The sequence below is a fragment of the Ctenocephalides felis genome, unplaced genomic scaffold, assembly GCF_003426905.1.
Source record: "Ctenocephalides felis isolate EL2017-DRISC unplaced genomic scaffold, ASM342690v1 CF-g0.4_SCAFFOLD_01492, whole genome shotgun sequence".
In the NCBI taxonomy this organism is placed as follows: domain Eukaryota; kingdom Metazoa; phylum Arthropoda; class Insecta; order Siphonaptera; family Pulicidae; genus Ctenocephalides; species Ctenocephalides felis.
The window spans coordinates 7,185,157-7,207,193 of NW_020537646.1; the positions used below are offsets into that span (position 1 = coordinate 7,185,157).

A 22,037-nucleotide genomic window follows, 5' to 3' on the forward strand; every position below is an offset into this window, starting at 1 on the left:
CGGAAAATAAACCAGGAACTTGTGCGTCAAATAAAGTACTTATTAAATATTGAAAGCGATATTTGCGAATGTCGAAACTTATTCTTATACATGACTGGAATAGTAAATGCAACTGTTATATTAAGTATATTGATTATAACAGTTTTTTATGGATTCTGGATATTTATTTCCCTTAGCAAAACTTCATCCTTTGAGAACCAATTTATGAAATTATCTCTCATCAATTTTGTTATTTATGTGCATTGTGTTTTATACATCATGATATACGTTGCTCAAGAATTCAATTTGGAGGTAAACATCTTACATATAATTTATGAATTATTAATTAACAATAACACTCATTAATTTGAAAGCATTATTGGCATATTTCTGATTAATGATCCAAGAAGGTTTAACTAATTTCTAATGTATTAAGTATTAATTAAATGATAACATTTGCTCATCAATTTAGTAAGAAATAATTTTATGTAAGGAATTGAGTGGTTAATGAAAGAAGTAAATTTTTCTAGTGTGTTGATTCAAATTTATTTATTGAAAGTAAAAACATTTTTGGTTAATTCTTAATAAAATATATTAATTATTAATAGAAGTTATGGGACCACAAAAGTTTATTAAGAGGATGAACCAAAAATCTTTCCCAAAGAATGTTTTTGAATGTTTGATCACAATTTTCATAATTTCAAAATTCTTCGGAATTATTGCTTTAAATATACATTGTTCGGCATCAACAACTGAAATAATTTCGCAAGTCGTATCTTTTTTTATTTATACATACTACTTATGTTGTTTATTTTATTCAAGTTATAAATTATTTTCAACAAATATTTTTGAGGCCTTGGATATGGTTGCTTTTCTATGTCAACATTGCGTTTCTTTATTTTTTATAATTTACATACAATATATGGGTGTGATTATTAAAGAAAGTATAAAAAACTGGCTAGAGAAAATAAACCAGTTCGATAAAAATTATAAAATTTGTTTAAAACAACATAATTGGCGAATAAAGAATTATATTTGTTTTATAACTTGCTGGTCATTTGCTATAAACATTTCTATATTTATAGTATCCTTGCAATTAGAACTTGATGCTATAAATAATGAATTTATTTTTGTCTGGACAAATTTATCAGCAAATTTTATTCCTAATAGTATTTTCTGCATTTGCATCAATTTTTATCTTATTTTATTATCGATCTTAAGTTTTCGATTTAAAATAGTAAATGATAGTTTAAGAAAACGTTTCCTAAAGAAAAAAGTTATAAATCGTTTGAAATGTAATAACATAGGAGATTTATTAATGAAAATAAGTACATTGAGCAATTTACATTTTCAGTTAAAACATATTTACTCAATAATATTAAGTTCTTATGTTCTTATAACATTTGTTACAGTATTATTTCAAGCTTATTATTTCACTATTTCATTACTATTATATAATTCACTAACGATAAAATCCGCAATTTGGATATTTTGGTGGGTTTCATACTCTCAATTCATTTTTTTATCAATTTGTAAGGCTTCTGACAAATGTTTAATGGAGGTAAGTAAAAACTAGAAATATCTAGTGGTGAAACTCGATTTCTATTTTGTGCACTATTTGCACCGTATCTCCGAAACGGCTGGACATGCCTTTGCCAAAAACTAATCAGCACATCTTCATATCAATAGGAATCGAATGTTTCTTAAACCACTCAAATCGGTTGATCCGTGCGTCCGAAAAAAATTGTATCCATATACGAGGTGTGTTCAAAAAGTACCCGGAATTACTAATAATTAAATTTCGCGGGTCTGGAGTGTCTGATTGTCAAAATTTTTTTTTATTGTGTTGGTATACATGCCCCTAAAGTATGATGAAATTTTCAGCTATATTCACTGTTTACTTTGTCTGTGGTAGTCGCTAAGGTTCGACGTGTTTTTCTGAGCTCGGCGATTTTTACAATGGAAGAATTGAAAAGTCAAAGAATTTGTATTAAATTTTGCGTAAAAAATGAAATAAAGTGTTGCAAAGTGCAAAAATTCACCAGATATGGCTCCGTGTGACTTTTTCCTATTCCCAAAGTTGAAGAGACCCATGAAAGGACGGCGGTTTTCCTCGATTGAAGAAAATCGCTGAGAGTGCTCAAGGACATATCAAAAAGTGAATATCAAGGGTGCTTCGAAAATTGGAAAAAACGCTGGCATAAGTGTATTATATCTGGGGGGGACTACTTTGAAGGGGACCACATTAATGTAGACGAATAAATAAATATTTTTTTGAAAAAACGAAAATTCCGGGTACTTTTTGAACAGACCTCGTATACATACACTTACACATCCATTTTTTCTAAGGTATGCCAAAATGTTCAGAAACCTTCCAAACGTGAAAAAATGTAAAAAATTTCATTTTGATTTTTGAACGATTACAGTAACTTATCCTACGGGAAGTTAATAAAATAATGATGGTACAAATTAAAATCTTATTATAAACGTGAGTTATCACAATCTAGTTCAGGGTTCGATTTGGCCAGCTCGATATCAAGCAGTATGATATCAAATTTCACTTGGGGTTAGGGTTATAGACAGTTATAGATCTCAAAAACAATCTAAAGTGAAGTTAGCCTTTCGTGCGGCCATAGAACCAAAATCGCGTTGCCCCTCATGATTTTTTTCGGCTCTAGACAATTAGATCTCTTTAAGGCGTTTTTTCTTGATAGTTTGGCAATTATTTTTATTTTGTGATTTTTTTTTCCTAAATTTCAGGCAAAACGAAGTACTGACATTGTCCATGAAATGCTGATAAGCGACGCAACGCCAACATCTTTGAAACCTCGACTAATGTCATTTTCACTCCAAATGATGCACAGGGATTTAGTTTTGTCATCATGTGGAATGTTTCCCTTGGATTTTACACTTTGGTATAACGTAAGTAAGAATAAATCGACAATTCATTAATAAAGGGGAAAAAAGTACTTACCAAATCCATTCTGTCAGGTGTTAGGAGCTGCAGCAACTTATTTGATGATCCTCTTGCAGTTCAAATTGAATTCGTCGAATTAAAGAACGAAACACTTTAATTAAACACATGCTTTAAATTTGTTAAATTATTGACATTTTGTACAATAAACTGTTATAATATAAAAATAAAAGTATTTCTATCAACACTGTAGAAACTGTTTAAATAAAACCATGAGCACACAACTGTCAAAATCGCGGTTACATTGTTTAGAGTGATAGTTTGTTTTGTAATTGCAGATTTTAAACTGTTAACTGTTAATTTAAACCAGTTACTGTTAATTCAAGAATAAAATACGAAATACATTTAGAAAGTAATAGTAATTCGTCTTTTGCAAAATAAACACTCCAATAAAAACGTTTATCATTTTCAAACGTCGCAAGCTCTACTGACTCTATCTATCGTCGAAAAGTCAAACTTTACAGTTTGAAAATGACATTTCAACTAAAATCTGTTTAAGTAATGTTTTATATTTATATTATTTTTTTCACTAGACACAAAATATTTTCCATAACAGTTAATAATATACAATATGTCAGAAAAAGCAAACGATAATAAACCTGGACAAGGTGCTTTGCAAGCAATGGCAAATTTAGATAAATCAGAGATAGTTTTCAAAAAACCTTTAACAGCAAGTGTTAAAAAAAATCCAAAAAGAAGAAAGATTAAAGTTTTAGATGAGGATACCTATATAGAGGTAATAACATTAACAAATTACTAATATTATTAATATAGTAATGAATAACAATATCAATATTTATTTTAGGAATTAGGTAAAATAATCCAACGGGACTTTTTTCCAGATCTGGAAAAGCTTAAAGCTCAGAATGATTATCTGGAAGCAATTGAACGCAATGATGTTGTTAAAATGAGAGAATTGTATGCAAAATATAGTTCAGGAAAACCTCTTTCAACACGAGGTACTAACAATCACAGTTATTAAATTATATTATTCATTTGTATGTTGCATAAGTCTTTGAATAACTAACTTTGTTATTTATTTGCAGTGGCAAGTCCAGCTACATTTGATACACCGATACAAAACCAAATGAAACTCCTAATCCATTATCCAATGATGCATATAACAATGAATGTGAAGATAATTCTATGAATAATGATACGAAACCAAAACAATCTTTAGATGAATATCTATGTACACACACAAGTGAAGATAACATGAGTTTTCAAGATATAATGGATGCAGCAGAAATGAAATTGCGTCAAAAATTTAATGTTTTATATGGCGTTGAAGATAAGAATCCCAAACTTCTGAGTGATATGTTAACATTGCCTAGTTTTGAAGAACAACTGGCTTTGAGAGATAAACCAAAAACAGTAAGTTAATTAATTTATTATAATATTGATTAAAAAATGATTCATTTTGTTAATTATAGTTGCATACTTGGACCTATACAAATAAAAATTATATAATGTATGTGCCTGATAGTGTTGAATTAACAAAAGAGGAGAAAATCGAAATGGCCAAATTGAAGCAGGAAATTTCACATTGTAACACAAGACTCAATTGTAATCCTTTTGATGAACAACAAAGTAAAGAAACCATCTCAGAAATTGCAAAAATGCAGGTATGTCACAAATAACATAACGTAATTTAACATTATTATTCATTAAGTAATTTTTGTTTAAGAAACGTACTTTGGATGGTCGCATAGGAGTTGATGGCAACACATTAACAACTGGAACTAGGGCTGATATCAGAGGATATGGATTTGTTGCAACACCTTCTCCAAATCCATCAGCAATGGGTGATAGCCCCCTAATGACTTGGGGTGAAATTGAAGGAACTCCTTTTCGACTTGATGGAAGTGGAACACCATTAAGGTAATTTGTGAATGATGTTTAGGCAGAATTATAATAATTCAGAAATTAAAATGCGTTAAATTTTTAGATCCAGTTCAGGCCCAGCTTTCAAAATAGCTGAACAACCCAGAAGAGAGAAAATTGCAATGGCATTAGCAGAAAAGGCGGGAGAAAGGCATAGAGGTTTGAAGAAAAAAGCAATGGATGCTGCTAAAAGGCAAATGACTAGGTAAATATAAGTCATAAATAATTATTACATAAAGTTAAATTAAAATTGTGATAATTTCTGTTTTAGCCCATCTCCAAGACCTTCATCTAGCCTCGAACGATTGGCATCTATGTCACCAGCAGCTAGACGCTTGGTGACAGGAAAATTGGTGTCAGGACCTTCAAGTATTGGTATATCAACACCATCACCAGTCTACAAATCATTTTCAACTCCAAAACATAAAACAACACCCACTGTAAATCTTAAAATAAAATCCACACCTGATAGGAAATCTACACCAAAAATTATTACTGCAGGGGCTAATAACAATCTCACAGACGATTTATTGAAGATACCACCTGTCAGAAAATCAGCATCAGATTTTTTTTAGATTTAAATTGATCTGGGTTATACTAATATTTATAAAATAAAGAGAAAATCATATTCATGTTAATACTGTACATAATGTTCTAGATTTAATTTTTACTTTCTTACCTTTACTTAAAGTTTGAAGAGAATTTTGTAAATATAATAACACCTTATTTTATATAAATAAATAAACTAATACCACTATTATATTTTTATTTTTCATGTTCAACTACTGACAATAAAAAATCATTACTATCTGCTGTAATAATGTTAACTGAATCATATTTATATATGAAGTTATTTAAAAGTACACTATTTTTTTAGTGTCAGGTTGATAAATATTCTAAATTTACTTTAAAAAATGTTTAGATATTATTATTACATAATAAGCATTTAATAGAAAATATAGTTGAGCTGACTTCACTGTATAACACTAAATTGAAATGCAGGTATGAAGCAGAAATAAAATTTATTAACAAATATAAATTTAAAAATATGGCATGATCAATATAGCACTATAATTTGTTTAAAGATATACATTGAACTATTCAAAATTCTAAATTTAGTTGTACGCACATATTCTAAATCTTCACAAAATCAGAAGGATCTACTTCTAAACCAAGGCACTAATATATTTGCTATTTCATAAATTTCTGCTATTGTAAGTGTTAAGTTATATGAGATAAAACAAATAAGGTACTTATTAAATTGTATCATCGACAATATTAACATTGGATATATTTTGATTCATATTGAATTAATTCAAGTATTAACAATATCACATATTTACCATAACCCTATAATTTGACCAAACAAGTTTGAAAAAAAATTGTATATAGACGATATCTTTCATAATTTATCTTTAGAGAAAAATATTTTCTTCATAATGATGAATATATAGAAAAATATTAATTTAAAATATCTTGTTTATATAAAAATATCTTTTATGTTTCTAAATTTCATTTTGGAAAATAAACTTTTTAACTTAAATATTAGCTCACTCCAATTATTTTAAAATCATGTGCAAAATTTCTTCAATAAGAGAATCAAATAAGTAGTGAATCACTATATAAATCGTGACCAATTAAGCTTACAAACAACGCATTCGTGTTAATCACATCAATAGCACATGAAAATGATAAGTAACAATTTTAACTTTGTTAATAGAATTTAAAATTTGGAATATCTCGAAACCATGCAAATAACCACAAATATTTAAAAATTATTTTGTCAGAATTACTAACATTATTTGACTTTAATAAACATGAAACTTTTAAAATCTTATCTAACATTATTAGATCTATTCTTAAATGCTTGGAAACAGTGTATAAAATAGCAGAGCAAATTAAAAACGACACTGCAATAAAGAATATATATATATATATATATATATATATATATATATATGTAATATTGTAGCCGTTAAGATATTCAATATTACAGTATATCGTTTTCAAGCTTGTTACATAATTATGTCCAAACCTTTAGTCTAATACTTTAAAAATTAGTTTTAAAATCACCTATGATGTACACTGATAAAATATTTTTGTTTGACTTAGTTAATTAAATCGTGTAAAACACCGAGATCTAATTGTGCATCCAGATTGTCAAGCTGTTGCGAGTAATCCATATTTGAATAATCCATATCATTAGCAACAGATCCCGCGGCAGTGCCAACAGTTCCCGGGCCACCATAACTACAGACACAAACAGATGTTATGTTTTTAGTTTTATTGTTAGGATTTTTAGTTTTAAAATTATAAATGCAAAATAACAGTGGCAGCACAGACTTTGAAAGAATTTAGAATTCAAGCATTAGATTAGATTAGTTTTATGAAATAGAAAATTAGTAAACAAGTAAAGAGAGTTTTAAAAAATCCATTTCATCTGTTTGTGTCTGTGCTGCCATGAAAAATGCAGCTTATAATAATAAACAATATTCAAGCATGTGATTAAGTCAATAATGCTCAATAAGAAAAAGGCACATTATTTTCAAGCATACTGCCGATAAAAACATGTTTTTAGAGAGTCATTATCAATAATATTTATTATTATTATTTGGTTATTAATATTTCGTTGTTACTTCATTTATCTTTACAGAATACTGTATTTAATAAAGAAAGTTTCATCAAGATGACTTAAAGAAACTATTATATATATTTTAATTAAGGCTTAATTTAGATCACAGGTTATATGTTCAATATATAAAAATACAAAAATACTATGAATTGTTTCTTAAAATTAATATTAAAATATTATTTCTTAATCATATTTTATGAATGATCATCAAAAGTATTGTTTTTCACAAAATCTTCTAATAATACAAAGGTAAAGTTCAGAGTTGCATCACATTGTGATAGCTGTAAAAATATTTGTAATTTAAATTATGGAAATATTTAAGAATATATCAATATACATATATCTTTTAAAAAAGCCACAATTCATTCCAAAAAAATTAAAACAAAAAGAATTATTTCCTTACCTGCTAGCTACAGATGGTGTATCTCGACTTGGATCCGGACTTTGCAAATAATGGGACTGAGGTGTGTTTGGATATGTAGTGCTTGGTGTACCAAAACCAGGTACATGTGTTATCAATAAAGGACGTACGTAACCATCTTTCTTTGTATCATTATCTAAATTCAAATTCACATAGTATAATAGAGTTAAAAAAAAACTTCATTTATACTTCAATATTACTGATGATCTTAAGTTTAAATTTGATCAAATAAATAAAAACTATTATTCAATGCATTATTGCTCACCATCAAATCGTGTATAGTATTTTCCAAATGCAGTATTTTTGTCTATGTCAGGATAAAGATATGTGAGATGTGGTAGATCAGAAACACGGTCAGCAAGAGTACGAATTGTAAAGTCTTTGGCAGTGAATGGTTGCAGCATGAAAACCCCATCTCCATCTCCAACCCATGCAATAGTTATGCCACCAAGTTCACTGTCTGAGAATCGCAAAAGAAAGGTGCCTGAAGAACAACGCTGCAGCATCTCTTCTGCTTGCTTCTTACGCACAAAACCCAAGATAGATCTAAATCAGAATATTTATTTTATGCTTGCTTCTTTGAAGAAAGGTTGAAATAAGATATAAACCAAAAATAATAAAAATAGAATAGAATATGTTTTTACCCATCAATCCAAGGTGACCGTAAATGCTCTCTTGTAAGTTTCATAACAGCATAAAACCATTCCCAAAAAGTAAAGTTTCTGTCAGGAAGAGGTTCTTTACAAAATTGTGCCCAACTTAATTGTGCATTGCTCAAATCAGAGAGAGATGGTCCTTGAAGTGCTCTATAACAAATACATAATTTTATATCAATTGAATTTATAAAGTGCCTGCGGAATAAATAGGTTAAAATCTACAGGATGTGTGCAGAAATCACATATGTAATTATATAAATTACCTGAAGGCTTTTTCTGCTAAAAATCTTAGATTATCATCTGTTAATTGCCGGCCAGTAGCTGCTCGGAACTTTACATTTAAAGCTTCTGCTACAAATTTCCATTGAACCTGCACATGATAAAGTAAATATGTACATAAATATAAGCATTTATGTAAATTGTTGTTGCAATGATGATAAATGAAAAACAATATACCTTCTCAGGAACAGCAAATGGAACGCGACCAGGCTCTGCAAATGCATTATCCCATGTAACTGTTGCCCAAGCATGAGGTTCTTGGTTTCCATGAACAATCACCACCACTGGTAAAGATAATGTCCAGACCTATTCATTTAAATATTCTTATTCTTCATGTTTTACTTTATATTACAAAAATATATAAAAGAGTATTTATTTAAAGCATAATAATTTTTTTGCCAAATATTTATATTACCTGAAATACAAGTTCTCCTCCTCCAACTGAAAATTGTGATTGAAACAGTAATGAAAACTTTTCATCCATTACACTTTCAGTGCCTTTTTTCTCTGCCCTTTTAATTTTTTTTAGTTGCATATTTCTAAATAAAATATTTCATACAAAATTTGTTGAAGCAAATTTATATTTATTGCACATAATTGTATAATTATTGCACTTACCTAAAGCTTACACTTAGTTGCCTATTTGCTTGTTGATATTCCATGGTTCCAGTGTTGTTCAATATTTCACCAGATGCGTCATTAGCTTTCACACCCAGTTTGTCATTTTTTAAGAGAGCATTAGCTTGATTTTCAGATATAATTGTAACTTTTACTTGAGGAGGAGTCATGTGCACATTTAACTTTCCACCAACCAGCAATCGGACAGTTGAAGTGAATCTAAAAGTTTTTTAATATAACATATTAAATTTTGTCTCCCATTATTGAAATATTGATTAAAATCAATTAAAATATGTATTGAGAACAGTACCTTGTGTTGGTTTTCATCACTTGAGGTGGTTGTTTTTCTATAATAAATGTGCTAGTCACCAAAGAGCTCAAGAGCTGTGTGATCTGGCTATTAAGAGATGGCAACATATCAGGCACCCCTGGTGGATCTATTGCTAATTTTTGTTTCAATCTTTCAACTTCCTTGATTTGTGTTCTGTTTAACCAAATTATTTCAGCAAGACTTTCACACCTGGGTGATATTTAACTTTTATTGAGGAATATCAAACAAGAAAATGATATTTCTGGACTAATCAAAATATTTAATTGTGAACTATTATATTTTCCATTAGTTTGTATCTAACCATTCCTGAATGCTATCCAAATTACTATTGAAAGCAGCACCATTTCCAGCCAACTGTTGTTCCCTTTTCCAACGAATCAACTCATCTTCTAAAACCTTACTCTGTAATTTGCTGACAAGGTCTATACTGCCCTTCAATTTATCAACTAAGGATAGCCGTAACTCCAGCAGTCTAGCAACCTGGAATAAAAGAAAACATTTCAACAATTGCCCAATTCAGTAAATACTAATGCTTTTTCTTGCACGAAACTGCAGTATTAAATTGCATACTCATTTACCATTTGATTCAAGCTGGCTTCTAACATTTCTTTATTATATCTAATTTTCTTCTCTTCTTCTATATTTTGTTGCGTTTTTGTTGGTAAGGATGCCAAATGTTGTAAATTTGCTGAAATATTAAAAGTTTGTATGAATTTATATGTAAGAAACATATGAAAAACCTGTTTTTACCATTCATTTTTGTACAGTTGTGGTAGCTTATAGCAAATTTTTCTTGCTCCTGCTCCATATTTCGTAAATCTTCACCAGACTCTTTAGTTCTTGCACGTAGTACATTTAATTCCTGTAGAATCTGTAAAATTGCATTAAAATATATCAGATACATAATTTCAAAAGTGATATATAGTAAACATATACCTCTGTTGCAATTGTGTTAGAATTTAAACCAAATACACCAAGGGGTATAGAATCAATTCCAGTCATTCCTCCAGCTTGCACTAGACGCATTTCGGTTGATAAACAATGTCGCACATAATTAAACAATTGTAACGGATTGTTGCTGAAAAGCCAATATTGTTAATTTTTTTCTGGTATATTTCCTGGTATAATTAACATTAATAATATCCTTTATAGCTCACTAGTATTTTTGTGCAAACATCTTAGCAGCTTCGGTCAACTTCATTTTTGCAAGAAACATTTCATCTGAATTTAATGTAGATGCTCTCTGTTCAAGTTCCTGGACTAGAGATCTTACAAATGTATTGGCATATTGTTCATATTGAGGATTATCTTGATCGATATCGGTCCTTAAAACCAAGGTAATAAGTATAAAAACTATTGGAATTTTTTAGTATGTTATGTAAATGTGAATATAAATGCTTATAATATGAAAAAAGGCATACCACATTTTCTCCTCGATCCATCCTGCCAAATAGTGTCGAACCTCAATAGGAAAATGTGCACCATATATTTGCTGAATTTGTTGTAAGGATTCAATGGGTAATTGTTGTGCTTTAGCCCACAGCGACATGATTTTACTTCACTGTAAAAGTATTTTTACACCAAATCGCATTTTGCCAAATAAATAAACATATGATATAAAGACATGTGAAGAATATTGTAAAAGTTGGTGATAAATAAATACTGATAACAGATATTAATTCATAACAAGCTATTAGTTATTAATTTTAAAACATATTTGAATAATTCATCAAATATAAAAAGAAGAAAGTTTACAGTACCTTTAGAAAAAAGAATATAAAAATTATGCACAATTTATGTGCATTAGTAGATTTATATTTAATTTTTGACACACTTTACATTAACTGAAAAACATTTTACACCATTATTCAAAGTAGTTGTGTTATTTTGAATATTCTTATGTGGATCTTTTTATGAAGCTCGTTAAATATGCACACCAAACAAATATTTATGACTTCTCAGAATTCAGACATACTATTGATATAGCGTAGATAAAACATTTGATAACGATCACGTGACTTAATGGTATGCCATAGAAGAAGTTTAAGTGACTACCTGTCAAAAATTGTAGGCCCGAATGCCAGAATTATTTTTATTCTACAGATAATTATGTTTTATACAAAACTATCAGACACATTACAGAATAGCATTAATCTTATATAATGTCAAAATTATTTTGGCTTTCTCGGATTTTAAATGAATTACATGAATGATTTAAAGAAGTTCAAAATTAATTCATACATGGCGCCCACATATTGTTTGCATCATTGTAATCGATTCTTCTATATATATATTTACCTATGGCCGTAGATTACTGTGCTGTCATTTATATTTATGTTCTAATGAATTTTCATATTTCGTAGCACGTATATTTATTGTTTACATAATATTTACAAAATATATTTATTCATTTAAGTAACTAAACACACGATGGGGATAAGTAAATTTGTTTATTGTATACGACTTAAATATTTTGCAACTTCGATTATTTTGGAGTAAGGGGTTCATCGCAAGTTTACATTTACATAAGAGATAATACGAGTTTTATCTTCACGATTTTGAATTATAAATATGATAAATTCAAAATAGACACATATGACAAGCAATTTTAGTTCTTATTACAGAAGAGAATATGGTGGAGCCAATTTTTAATTACCAATTTCGTCTAATTTTAATTGGTGATAGTACAGTGGGAAAAAGTTCTTTACTGAAATATTTTACTGATGGAAATTTTGCTGAGGTATGACATGTAAAATGGAAAATATATATTTATATATGTATCAAATCTGTGTTTGTGCACATATATTTTTTATATTATTTATGAACCATATGTTCAAATGTTCATTAATTTAAAATGAAGTTATTTTTGTTCAGCTATCAGATCCGACTGTCGGTGTAGACTTTTTTGCACGTCTTATTGAAGTGAAAGATGGAACAAGAATTAAATTACAGTTGTGGGATACTGCTGGACAAGAGCGATTTCGTTCAATTACAAAATCCTATTATAGAAATTCTGTTGGGGCACTACTTGTGTATGATATTTGTAATCGTGCAAGTTTTGAACATATTCCACTGTGGATGATGGAAGCTAAGAGACATATAGAGCCTCATAAACCTGTGTTTGTTCTTATCGGTTGTAAACTTGATCTTCTTAGCACAGGCGGAAGAAGAGAAGTATCTAAAGAAGAAGCTCTTGCTTTTGCTGAGCAAAATGGTTTGCATCATATTGAGACATCAGCTCGTACCGGTTACAATGTTGAGGAAGCTTTTTCTGTTGTAACACAAGAAATTTACAACATGATTTTATCAGGAGAATATAAAATTGAAGAAGGTTGGGATGGTATCAAAACAGGTTTTGCAAAACCAAATACTTTGGACTATAATTTAGTTGAAGCTGAATCTGCAAAAAGTTCTTGTTGTTAATATTATTAAAATATTTGTAATAAATACCAAACGTCATTGGAACATGTTTGCTGTTACTAATGAGAGTGGGTGTTCATAATAATTTAAAGTCGATTGATATAGCCTTTGCATAATGATTATATTATACTAAAGATAGATTCCATTTCTCTAATTAATAGTTAATAGTTATTAGAAAATTAGTTCATTTTGAGTTTAGCCTAGTCATTGGTATTATTGATATCAATTGATAATATGTTGTTATACTAATTTTATTATTTGGAATTTGTTATATTTTCTTCCATCAACTCTATCTTTTCCATATATATGATTTGAGTTTTTTCGAATTTGTATAAAAACTCAATATTTTGAAAGAAGTTACATTTATTTTTATGAAATTAGTTTTAAAAATGTGTTAGCTTTTTAGACTTAGGTATAATAAAATCATATTTTTTAACAATACTGCACTTTTGACACTTATAACCTGATATTACCTGAATCCATTTCTTTATAATTATTTGCAGCAATATAAATATCTGTGTAATCCATCCATCAATATTATGTGGAGAGCCAGTGTTAATCTTGAGCAACTATAATTATAAATGAAGCACATTTAGTATACATTTAAATCAAATTGTCTAGTTGTATAAGGTTAGAAGATCAGGCGAGGTTTCACTTTATTTATGATCCAGTTCCAATACTTTTTTATTTTACAATACTGTAAAATTTCAAATACGTTGCGCAAAGTAACAGCCAGTGCTACCAACTTAGACATTATCAAAATATTATGCATTCATGGTGACCAACTTCTCTTGCGCAAATGTTGATTGTCATTTACGTGATGTCAAGTCATCTGTCACTTTCGTTTCGCCGGTGTAATTTTATACATGTAGAAAAGTAGCAGTAAAACTTTTATATTTTCGATCATTTATTAATAAATATTTAATAGTGTTCAAAGAGGTTGATAAATTATTTTTAAGATTTACCATATCATAGTTTTTTAGTGTTATCGTTTAGGATGTTGTGTTATACATAAGAACTTAATTTAATTAAAATATTAAATGATTATATAAATAATAACATGACTAATAACGACTGTATTAAAGACGCGTATCCTCTACATTGGTTAATTTGGCACAATGATTATGAATCACTTAAAACTGAACTTGATAAAAATGAAGTGAGTTAATTTTAATAATTTGATGGCTCAGATTTGTATTTCATATGCAAAGTCAACAGCAATTATTTTAAATACTCAGAAATCTTATATTCGTCTGTCTATATGCATATTTTATTTCTATTTAATATAGCATTATATAGAAGCGTTAGATCCACGTGGAAGAACACCACTTATGCTCGCAGTAACCTTGGGTTATTTAGAATGTTCTCAAATTCTTCTTGCAAATAATGCTGATGCAAATGCTTCTAATGCTGAAGGATGGACGGTTGTGCAAGAAGCTGTTGCAACAGGTAATACAATTGAAAGTCATATATTATATTGTTATTAAATTATATTTTGTTAATTAGTAAATAATTATACTCAAGTGTATCTTAATGATCTATTTTTTAAGCAATAATAAAAAAATTGGCTCAATAAACACTTGTGTTCAAATATAGGTGATCCAGAAATGTTATCTATGGTATTGGAACAACGTGATATTCAAAGACATAGCAGTAGAGTAGGAGATATTCCCAAGTTATTACAAATGTTGAAGGATGTTCCTGATTTTTATATAGAGATGAAATGGGAATTTACCAGTTGGAGTAAGCTGTAACTGCTCTGAATTTATCATAACATAATTAATTTATTTCCACTGGTTAATTTTAGTGCCACTGGTGTCTCGTATGTGCCCCAGTGATGTATATAGAGTTTACAAGCAAGGATCAAATGTTCGAATAGATACAACTTTGCTTGGATTTGATAACACAAACTGGCAGCGTGGTGATAGGTCATATATATTCAAAGGAGAAGGTAATTTTATATTATTTTGGCATAAATGTTTTAGATTATTATTAAAGTTACATTATAAACTATACCTTTTAGATGATGTTGCAACATTGATGGAGATTGATCATGAAACTTGTACTGTAGCTTTAGAAACTCTCAGAAGTTTATCACCAGATGCAGCAAATGGAGCTTTAATACCTTCTGAAGATATATTGTCAGCCAGATTAACTGCACCCATCTGTACAAATCATATTGATACAGATAAAATAAGCTTTGAAAGGTAAAATTTTTAATTACATTGCCATTAAGTGAATAAATATTATAAACAGCTGTTTTAAATGTAATATGAATTGTTAGAAACAAAAGTGGAATTTGGGGCTGGCGATCAGACAAGGCAGAAATTGTGAACGGGTACGATTGCAAGGTGTTTGGAGCAAGTAATGTAGAATTTGTAACAAGAACACGTACTGAACATCTTTCTGAGATAGACAAAATTAAGGCAAGTTTTTGATATTTTCACATTGTATTTACTTAACTATTTCTATTCTTAAATTTAGGCTACTACTATTTTTTTTAGGCTAGGAGTCCAAAATCACCTTTTCAGAATTTACTTGGACTAGCAGAAAATGAAGAACCAACTGCATCTGCAATTGCTGAAGAAGAGCGAATTCACAACAACACAAGTGAGATTTACGAGTATTTTCCCAATATCAAACTCTTTAATGGAACATTTTTTACATTTTGTATGTAATGTTTATAAATAAATATATTTTACCTTTAGATGTGTCAAACATCACAGCTGAAGAATATTTTTCTCAAGAAGATTTAATGGGCAGAGACATTGGTAGACCGAAAGAAATGACAACAAAAGTAAAAAAAATAGCAGAAGTACTTTTGTATATAATACATGTTAAAAATTTATCACAAATTTTAGGTGCAAAAGTTTAGGGCAACTTTATGGCTTTGTGAGGAATATCCATTGCAATTGCAACAACAAATAATGCCAATACTAGATTTGATGGCCACAATGGCTTCACCTCATATTAATAAACTTAAAGACTTTATAACAATGCATCTTCCAGCAGGGTTTCCTGTTAAAATAGGTAATTATTAGATTTTTTAGCATTAGGTAATTTGTGATCTTATGAATTGCATTTACAGAAATACCATTATTCCATGTAATAAACGCTAGAATAACATTTGGCAACATATTTGCCTTAGAAACACCAGTGAATAATATAAGTCAAATTAAAGAAGAATCACAAATAACATGTATTGTTGGAGATGAATGCTTTGTGGCACCACCACATTATGTAAAAATAGGTATGAATTTAAAATTGTATTTTACATGTAAGATATATTTAAATAAAAATTGTAATGTTAGAGAATATGAATATGAAATAAAATACTTTAGGACCTGGAGGACGAAGGCAGCACAGCTTTGAAGACGAAGATGATCTTTTACAATATGCTATTCAACAAAGTCTAATTGAAGCTGGCAGTGAAAATGATCAGGTTGATATTTGGGAGGCACTTAGAGGCCAAAGACCAAATTCTCCGTCCAATAATGTAGAAGATGAAGAGAAAGAATTACAAAGGTAAACTAAAGTTATTATAAATCAACAATTGCAAACTAGAATGGATAGCATGTTTAACTAGTTATATATAGTAAATAAATGGAGATGTAGAGAGAATTAAAAGCCAAACTTGCAATTATCAATTGTCGTTTTTTGGCAAATATCATTGCTTTCTTTGAAGGTAAAGAGATAAATATATTTCTGAATCTATTGTATGAAAATATGAATCAGAACTTAATCTGCATGTAGGAATTAACAGCAGCCCTCTTTTGGATCTATGTTATTATTCTAGCATGGTATAAGGTGTATGTGCAACAAGCATGCGTGTGCATTATGATTTAATGAGTCATATAAAAACTATAATTTTTGGAATTCAAGGGCAATACAAGAGAGTTTATCTAGGAGTGCAATACAAGTAACATCAGAAGAAAATATACCACAAGATACTGCTGACAGTGATTTGGAATTGGCATTATTATTAAGTCAACAGGCTCAGAGTGACTTAGAAAGAGAACGCCAAAGAGAACAGCAAATTCTACAAGAAATTTTAGAATTATCACTGACGGAGAAATAGTGTATGATATTTAAATATATATCATGTGCATCAACAACCCACTGCAATCCCATATTTATTTTAAAATATACATGCTGCTGCCGAGTTTTAATGGTGAAATAGAAATATATAAAAATAATCAATTCATAAGACTAATATATATAAAGTATTTTGAATGTAGTAATCAAACTTGTTAATTTTTGAAATACAAAGTTTTATATAAAGATTAATTTTATTATTTGCATAGCTGCAATAACATAACAAATGAGAAGTTTGTGATGACAGAAAACCGATATAAATAGAATATGAGAATTAAATAAATAATTATAATTTTTTAAGATACAAACATTGCAAGTAGCTTCATAAAATATTTTTTAATTAATTATGTACATTATTTATGACTAATATGAAATATATTTAAAGAGAAGCTAACACAGCAGCAAATACTGTAGCAACGGCAAGCATTGCATAGCCAGTTGAGTAAACTTCTTTAAGTGTTAAAAACTTAGCTGCATCCCAAGCAAGATGACGAACGCCATTGACCATATGGTATGCAAAAGGATAAGCTAACACAAACTTAATGGCCATTAATGATGGAGCACTAAGTTGCAAACCTAAAACATACAAAATCTAAATATTTCTGATACATTTGAATAATTTGCTTTCTCATGATAGATATATGGTATTAATTTAGATAACAGAGTAAATTCTAAAAATACCTTCAATCATAGTGGCATAATGATTAAAGTCATGGGGCATTACTAAAGCACCGAGACCCAGAACTACTGCATAACCAGTTAAGGCTATTCCTGTCATTCGGTGAGTGATGGAAAGAGTACTTGTTAACTGAATCTCGTAAATAGTTAAATGTGGTGATTGCGGTCGATTGAGACGCATATTACGTTCATCATGAGATTCTAAAGCAGCAGGTTGAGCTTTTTCTGCCCTGATAACGACACAACGCGAGTTGACATTTGTAATCTTCGGTATATTTCTCAAAAGACTTATTTGATTTCCAAGATTTCTACTGCACAAGCCTTTAGCTAATTGCAAAGCCATCTTGCTAATTGCTAACGATTTATGTTAAAACTGCAAATTAGATCCAGTTACACAATAGAAATGTCAATTGTTAACAGTATTGCCATTATGGATGACATAAGATTCGATCGCTCTGTTACCGAACCTGCCTAGCGGGAGAGGAAATATTTCAAATAGAGAAGTATGGCAAGTGATTCAAGTGCATTTCAAATCCCTTCTTAAATTACAAATTGGAAAATGCATTTTTATTCTTAGAATATGTTGTATGAAATCGAAACATGCAAAAGACTTGAATCTAATAAGAAAATTCCTATTAGATTCTGGTCGTTTGAACCAATGATCTGACCTTTAGCTGGGACCTGCGTCGTCTTCTGTGGCACAACACTCACACACTAACTCCTAGACAATATAATAATATAATAATAACACTAACCACTCACACTGATTCGTTTGAGTGCTTATGCCAATGCCCTACAAACACCAACCCATATCATTATATTGTCTAGGACTCTTACTAACTGTGACCAGCGTAGGATTAGAGGGGTGGGGACAGGTGTAATCTGTTTGATAACCTTTCAGGCAACAATATTCATTCTGGCCTTCCGAATTTTCTGCGTCTTAAAACGCTTTTGCCTCCCGATTTTTTTACTATCTTCCCCAATTTACACCAGCAGTTATTAGAAGTACTTACTCCGCATCTAAGGCCTCTAAAGAGGCTCTCTAAATGTGAAATAAGTCAATTCAATTAGAGAAAGATATGAATAGCATATAAATCAGATTTAATTAAATAATTTGCAGTATTTTAATACTACTAGTTTTATACGTCACATACACTACTGAAATAATTAAATGTGAATTATGTCATCCTATTATTCTTATTAGATCCTATCTGGTTAGAAACTTGATTTTTAAAATAAGTTTTATGAAATATTCAAAGATATCTTCCATGGATTTTTAAACAAAGTTTTGGCCGTATCATTTATTCAAATTTTCAAAGATCCCATGGATTTTATTTGGATTTGGACATTATCTTAATTAAATTTTAAAAAAGACTTATTTTATACTTATTTATTGTACAACCTTTAGATTTGAAAAATCAAAATTATTTCTGCAATTTTATTTCTCCAATAAATACATATAATACAGTTCTTCATGTTCTTTATTATCAAATTGTGGAATAAAATTTATCTTAAATATTTCTGCAAAACCTTCACTTAATGTTGGTTCAACAAAATTTTTTCTGGAATATAATAATAAAAATATATATTTTATTTAATTATTTTGATATTTTAAAGCATGTTGATCATACCTATAAGAAAACAGTATCATATCTTTAATTTCCTTATGTGTTTTATCCGTTAGTTCTCTGAATATATTATTATGTCTGCAATGATCAAAACTTGTTGTCATAACACCGCAACGAACTTTTACTTTTCCAGCCCCAACAATGTAGCGGTTGCGAGATTCTTTATCTGCATTTGTATTATCCACAACCACACTTTTGCCATTCTATTTCCATTAATTTCAATTGATTACCCAAATCAAAATATACTATCAGCATTTCATGTTTCATTTATATCATTACAAATACCTGCAAAGCATTCTTCATTGCTGCAACACATTTTTGCCAACTGCCCAATGTATCACGATTTACATGAACATATCCAGATTGTACAAGTTCTTTGCTGATGAAAGATTTTCCGGACCCTGGACAACCCACTAAAACAATAACCTATAATCATATATATCATATTTTATATTTAAATTCTAGAATTAACTATATAATAGCACAAATAAATTCTTGAACATTGAGCATTGATAAAATAAGCTTATTATTAGTTGTTGCTCTTATTACCTCTTGTTCACTTTGAATTAGTTTTGCATTAGGTGGGTCAAATCTAGAAATATTCAAATTTTTTAAGGAGGGAGGATCAAATCCTGGTTTATTCCACTGTACTACTTTTGCTTTCTAAAGAATTAATAGATAAAAAAAAATCAATAACTGTACATAAATGAATTAATTATATTCCATTTTGAATTATTACTTCAAAGTGTTCTTCAGGTGTGTAAAATGCAATTCCCAGATTTTTTGCCATTAATCTATCTGCAGCAGAAAAGTCTTTCTTTTTGCCAAGTGCCCATTTATCTGGTCTACCAGCTGCATCACCACAATAAAAACAATCTGCTTTGGATACAGAAACTCCACAATTTTTCTAGATCCAAGAACATATAAGTATGAAATAAATAAATTATGTTGTACTATAAACCAAATTTACATTACTATACCTGTTCTGTCAGCACTTTCCACATACCAGTAAGTGGTTTTCTGTAAATTCCTTTTGTGGTTGAAATAAAAACTTGCATTGGAACATTTAACTTATTTAAAATTGCTTCAACCTTGCCCTGTAAAAAGTATAAAAGTAAACTGGAGAAATTGCAAAGTACATGAATTAAAAAATCAATAGGTCAACATTTTTAAAGTCATCTATATATATAGATGTGTCAAGTCCTTAAATTATTCAATATTAAATGTTATTATTTACTAGATACCCATGCAGTTACCTTAAATTCTTTAGGGTCAGTTTTTCCTTTACCAATGCCAGCTTGGTTAGTAAATATAACAAGCTTGTATCCTTGTGTTTCCAATTCCTTCAAATGTTTTGGTATTTGTTTAAAGGCTATTTGCCAGTCATCTTTATTCTTTGCAAAAACTAGACCAGATTTTGTTTTAATAAGCGTACCATCTAGATCGTAAGCAGCTATCTAGTAAAAATATTTAATAATAATATTAATTGAAATACCAGACAAAAAATTGATATAATAAACATAATTTTATTTTATTTTATTTATTTCTCATTTAAATTAAGAGCAGTATATAAAACAATTTTATTTTCAGTATAATTACCTTTGAACTGGCAGTGACCCCTGATTTTGTAAAAATCAACAACTTTCCATTACTCACATCTTCCCATGTATCTTGAGTAATCTCTAATGTAGTGTTGTAATCACCTTTTTTTACATTACTTTGTAAGCTTACATTATGAGTTTTAAATTTTTTAGTTATCCCATTTGCGTCTTCAGGAGATCTTGGCCTTTTATCATTTTTGGATTGAGAACTATTTGATTTTACATCAATCTCAGATTTTGCAGCATCTTCATTTTCGATTTTAATTGTACCGTCACTTAGATAAATTGGTTTTGGTTCAAAATTTATTTCATAAACATATTTTCCAGTAAGAAGTTCAATTTTTGCTAAATGCTTCAATTTATGGTTTTCATTTCTTTTAATTTCGATACCAGCTAATGCAGATGAATTAGGACCGATTTGTTTGAAATTGACTGTAGCTGTTTTGTAATCAGCTTGTAAAGACACTGAGAATATAGGTTGTTTATATAATCAAATAAGAGTTTTATATACAAAACGCTTTTAAATAACCCAAACTAACCTTGCTTTCTTGATAACTGTACATCGGTAATATTTGTTGTAGGGCAACGACCAATAAAAATTTCTTGTCCATCAGTTAATAAAATAGGCGGATGTAAATTTTTCACACACTTCAAAAAGCAAGACTTTATATTAACCATATTTATTAAAAAATAAAGAAATGGTTTGAATATGATTCAAATTGACAAGCATTTTTAATTTATTTACAAACAAAAATGGACGCCACTAGATGACATAACTTCACTATAAAAAATGTGTAACGATCGAACTCATTTCTCATTCACATATTAATAAGATATTATT

General features: G+C 29.3%; 7 protein-coding genes across 10 annotated transcripts in view; 3 read left to right on the forward strand and 4 right to left on the reverse strand.

Annotated features, from left to right (window-relative positions):
• The window catches only part of LOC113370020 (vacuole membrane protein 1-like), a 69,764-nt gene extending 64,109 nt beyond the window's left edge, over positions 1-5,655 (reverse strand). The window contains exons 1-2 of one of the 2 annotated variants that reach the window (XM_026610663.1): positions 5,517-5,655; positions 2,954-3,047 (exon numbers count right to left, since the gene is read on the reverse strand). In XM_026610663.1, coding sequence (XP_026466448.1) covers positions 2,954-2,962 — 9 coding nt within the window. In that variant the 5' untranslated portion in view covers positions 2,963-3,047; positions 5,517-5,655. The remainder of the gene's footprint in view (positions 1-2,953; positions 3,048-5,516) is intronic. The other variant, XM_026610665.1, reaches the window with a different exon arrangement.
• LOC113370022 (splicing factor ESS-2 homolog) lies at positions 3,463-5,498 on the forward strand. The gene is given in 8 exon segments (XM_026610667.1): positions 3,463-3,689; positions 3,759-3,912; positions 4,000-4,026; positions 4,029-4,327; positions 4,387-4,578; positions 4,641-4,834; positions 4,902-5,042; positions 5,109-5,498. Coding segments are annotated over 8 exon segments (1,476 nt in total). The 5' UTR covers positions 3,463-3,524; the 3' UTR covers positions 5,413-5,498.
• Positions 5,656-6,812: 1,157 nt separating the features above from the next.
• Positions 6,813-15,308, reverse strand: LOC113369752 (signal transducer and activator of transcription 5B). 3 transcript variants are annotated; one of them, XM_026610312.1, is made up of 16 exons: positions 15,211-15,308; positions 11,196-11,335; positions 10,932-11,099; positions 10,711-10,852; positions 10,525-10,645; positions 10,353-10,462; positions 10,076-10,254; positions 9,754-9,963; positions 9,444-9,662; positions 9,241-9,364; positions 9,003-9,131; positions 8,810-8,916; positions 8,535-8,696; positions 8,156-8,436; positions 7,873-8,026; positions 6,813-7,087 (listed from the first exon to the last, which is right to left on the reverse strand). In XM_026610312.1, exons 2-16 carry the CDS (start codon positions 11,321-11,323, stop codon positions 6,946-6,948), a joined length of 2,376 nt encoding a protein of 791 aa, XP_026466097.1. In that variant the 5' UTR covers positions 11,324-11,335; positions 15,211-15,308; the 3' UTR covers positions 6,813-6,945. The 3 variants fall into 3 exon arrangements, with proteins under 3 accessions (XP_026466097.1, XP_026466096.1, XP_026466099.1); XM_026610311.1 differs by lacking the exon at positions 15,211-15,308 and adding an exon at positions 11,535-11,730; XM_026610314.1 differs by lacking the exons at positions 6,813-7,087; positions 15,211-15,308 and adding exons at positions 7,711-7,750; positions 11,535-11,730.
• LOC113369754 (ras-related protein Rab-39B-like) lies at positions 12,135-13,258 on the forward strand. The gene is made up of 2 exons (XM_026610316.1): positions 12,135-12,514; positions 12,649-13,258. Exons 1-2 carry the CDS (start codon positions 12,407-12,409, stop codon positions 13,195-13,197), a joined length of 657 nt encoding a protein of 218 aa, XP_026466101.1. The 5' UTR covers positions 12,135-12,406; the 3' UTR covers positions 13,198-13,258.
• LOC113369753 (ankyrin repeat domain-containing protein 13D-like) lies at positions 14,131-17,272 on the forward strand. Its single transcript, XM_026610315.1, has 12 exons — positions 14,131-14,353; positions 14,484-14,643; positions 14,791-14,937; positions 15,002-15,145; positions 15,218-15,401; positions 15,479-15,620; positions 15,699-15,804; positions 15,903-15,991; positions 16,056-16,224; positions 16,283-16,444; positions 16,536-16,719; positions 17,077-17,272. Exons 1-12 carry the CDS (start codon positions 14,255-14,257, stop codon positions 17,270-17,272), a joined length of 1,782 nt encoding a protein of 593 aa, XP_026466100.1. The 5' UTR covers positions 14,131-14,254.
• A 256-nt stretch (positions 17,273-17,528) lies between these two features.
• Positions 17,529-18,389, reverse strand: LOC113370534 (succinate dehydrogenase cytochrome b560 subunit, mitochondrial-like). Its single transcript, XM_026611215.1, has 2 exons — positions 17,971-18,389; positions 17,529-17,865 (listed from the first exon to the last, which is right to left on the reverse strand). The coding sequence occupies exons 1-2, from the start codon at positions 18,308-18,310 to the stop codon at positions 17,669-17,671; spliced, it is 537 nt and encodes a 178-aa protein (XP_026467000.1). The 5' UTR covers positions 18,311-18,389; the 3' UTR covers positions 17,529-17,668.
• A 1,016-nt stretch (positions 18,390-19,405) lies between these two features.
• Positions 19,406-21,874, reverse strand: LOC113370414 (uncharacterized protein F21D5.5-like). Its single transcript, XM_026611078.1, has 9 exons — positions 21,736-21,874; positions 21,195-21,661; positions 20,852-21,052; positions 20,576-20,692; positions 20,335-20,502; positions 20,145-20,258; positions 19,881-20,021; positions 19,599-19,798; positions 19,406-19,529 (listed from the first exon to the last, which is right to left on the reverse strand). The coding sequence occupies exons 1-9, from the start codon at positions 21,872-21,874 to the stop codon at positions 19,406-19,408; spliced, it is 1,671 nt and encodes a 556-aa protein (XP_026466863.1).
• Positions 21,875-22,037: the final 163 nt, after the last annotated feature.

Coding starts and splice junctions, on each gene's coding strand:
- LOC113369752 (XM_026610312.1), bottom strand. CDS start 11,323: ATGTCGCTGTGGGCTAAAGCACAACAATTACCCATTGAATCCTTACAA. Junction 11,100..11,195: donor TGGATCGAGGAGAAAATGTG/GTATGCCTTTTT, acceptor CTTGGTTTTAAG/GACCGATATCGATCAAGATA. Junction 10,463..10,524: donor CAACTGTACAAAAATGAATG/GTAAAAACAGGT, acceptor TTAATATTTCAG/CAAATTTACAACATTTGGCA.
- LOC113369754 (XM_026610316.1), top strand. CDS start 12,407: ATGGTGGAGCCAATTTTTAATTACCAATTTCGTCTAATTTTAATTGGT. Junction 12,515..12,648: donor CTGATGGAAATTTTGCTGAG/GTATGACATGTA, acceptor ATTTTTGTTCAG/CTATCAGATCCGACTGTCGG.
- LOC113369753 (XM_026610315.1), top strand. CDS start 14,255: ATGACTAATAACGACTGTATTAAAGACGCGTATCCTCTACATTGGTTA. Junction 14,938..15,001: donor ATGGGAATTTACCAGTTGGA/GTAAGCTGTAAC, acceptor GGTTAATTTTAG/TGCCACTGGTGTCTCGTATG. Junction 15,805..15,902: donor GCGAATTCACAACAACACAA/GTGAGATTTACG, acceptor TTTTACCTTTAG/ATGTGTCAAACATCACAGCT.
- LOC113370534 (XM_026611215.1), bottom strand. CDS start 18,310: ATGGCTTTGCAATTAGCTAAAGGCTTGTGCAGTAGAAATCTTGGAAAT. Junction 17,866..17,970: donor TTATGCCACTATGATTGAAG/GTATTTTTAGAA, acceptor TGTATGTTTTAG/GTTTGCAACTTAGTGCTCCA.
- LOC113370414 (XM_026611078.1), bottom strand. CDS start 21,874: ATGGTTAATATAAAGTCTTGCTTTTTGAAGTGTGTGAAAAATTTACAT. Junction 20,693..20,851: donor CTGACCCTAAAGAATTTAAG/GTAACTGCATGG, acceptor TACTTTTTACAG/GGCAAGGTTGAAGCAATTTT. Junction 19,530..19,598: donor ATGATACTGTTTTCTTATAG/GTATGATCAACA, acceptor ATTATATTCCAG/AAAAAATTTTGTTGAACCAA.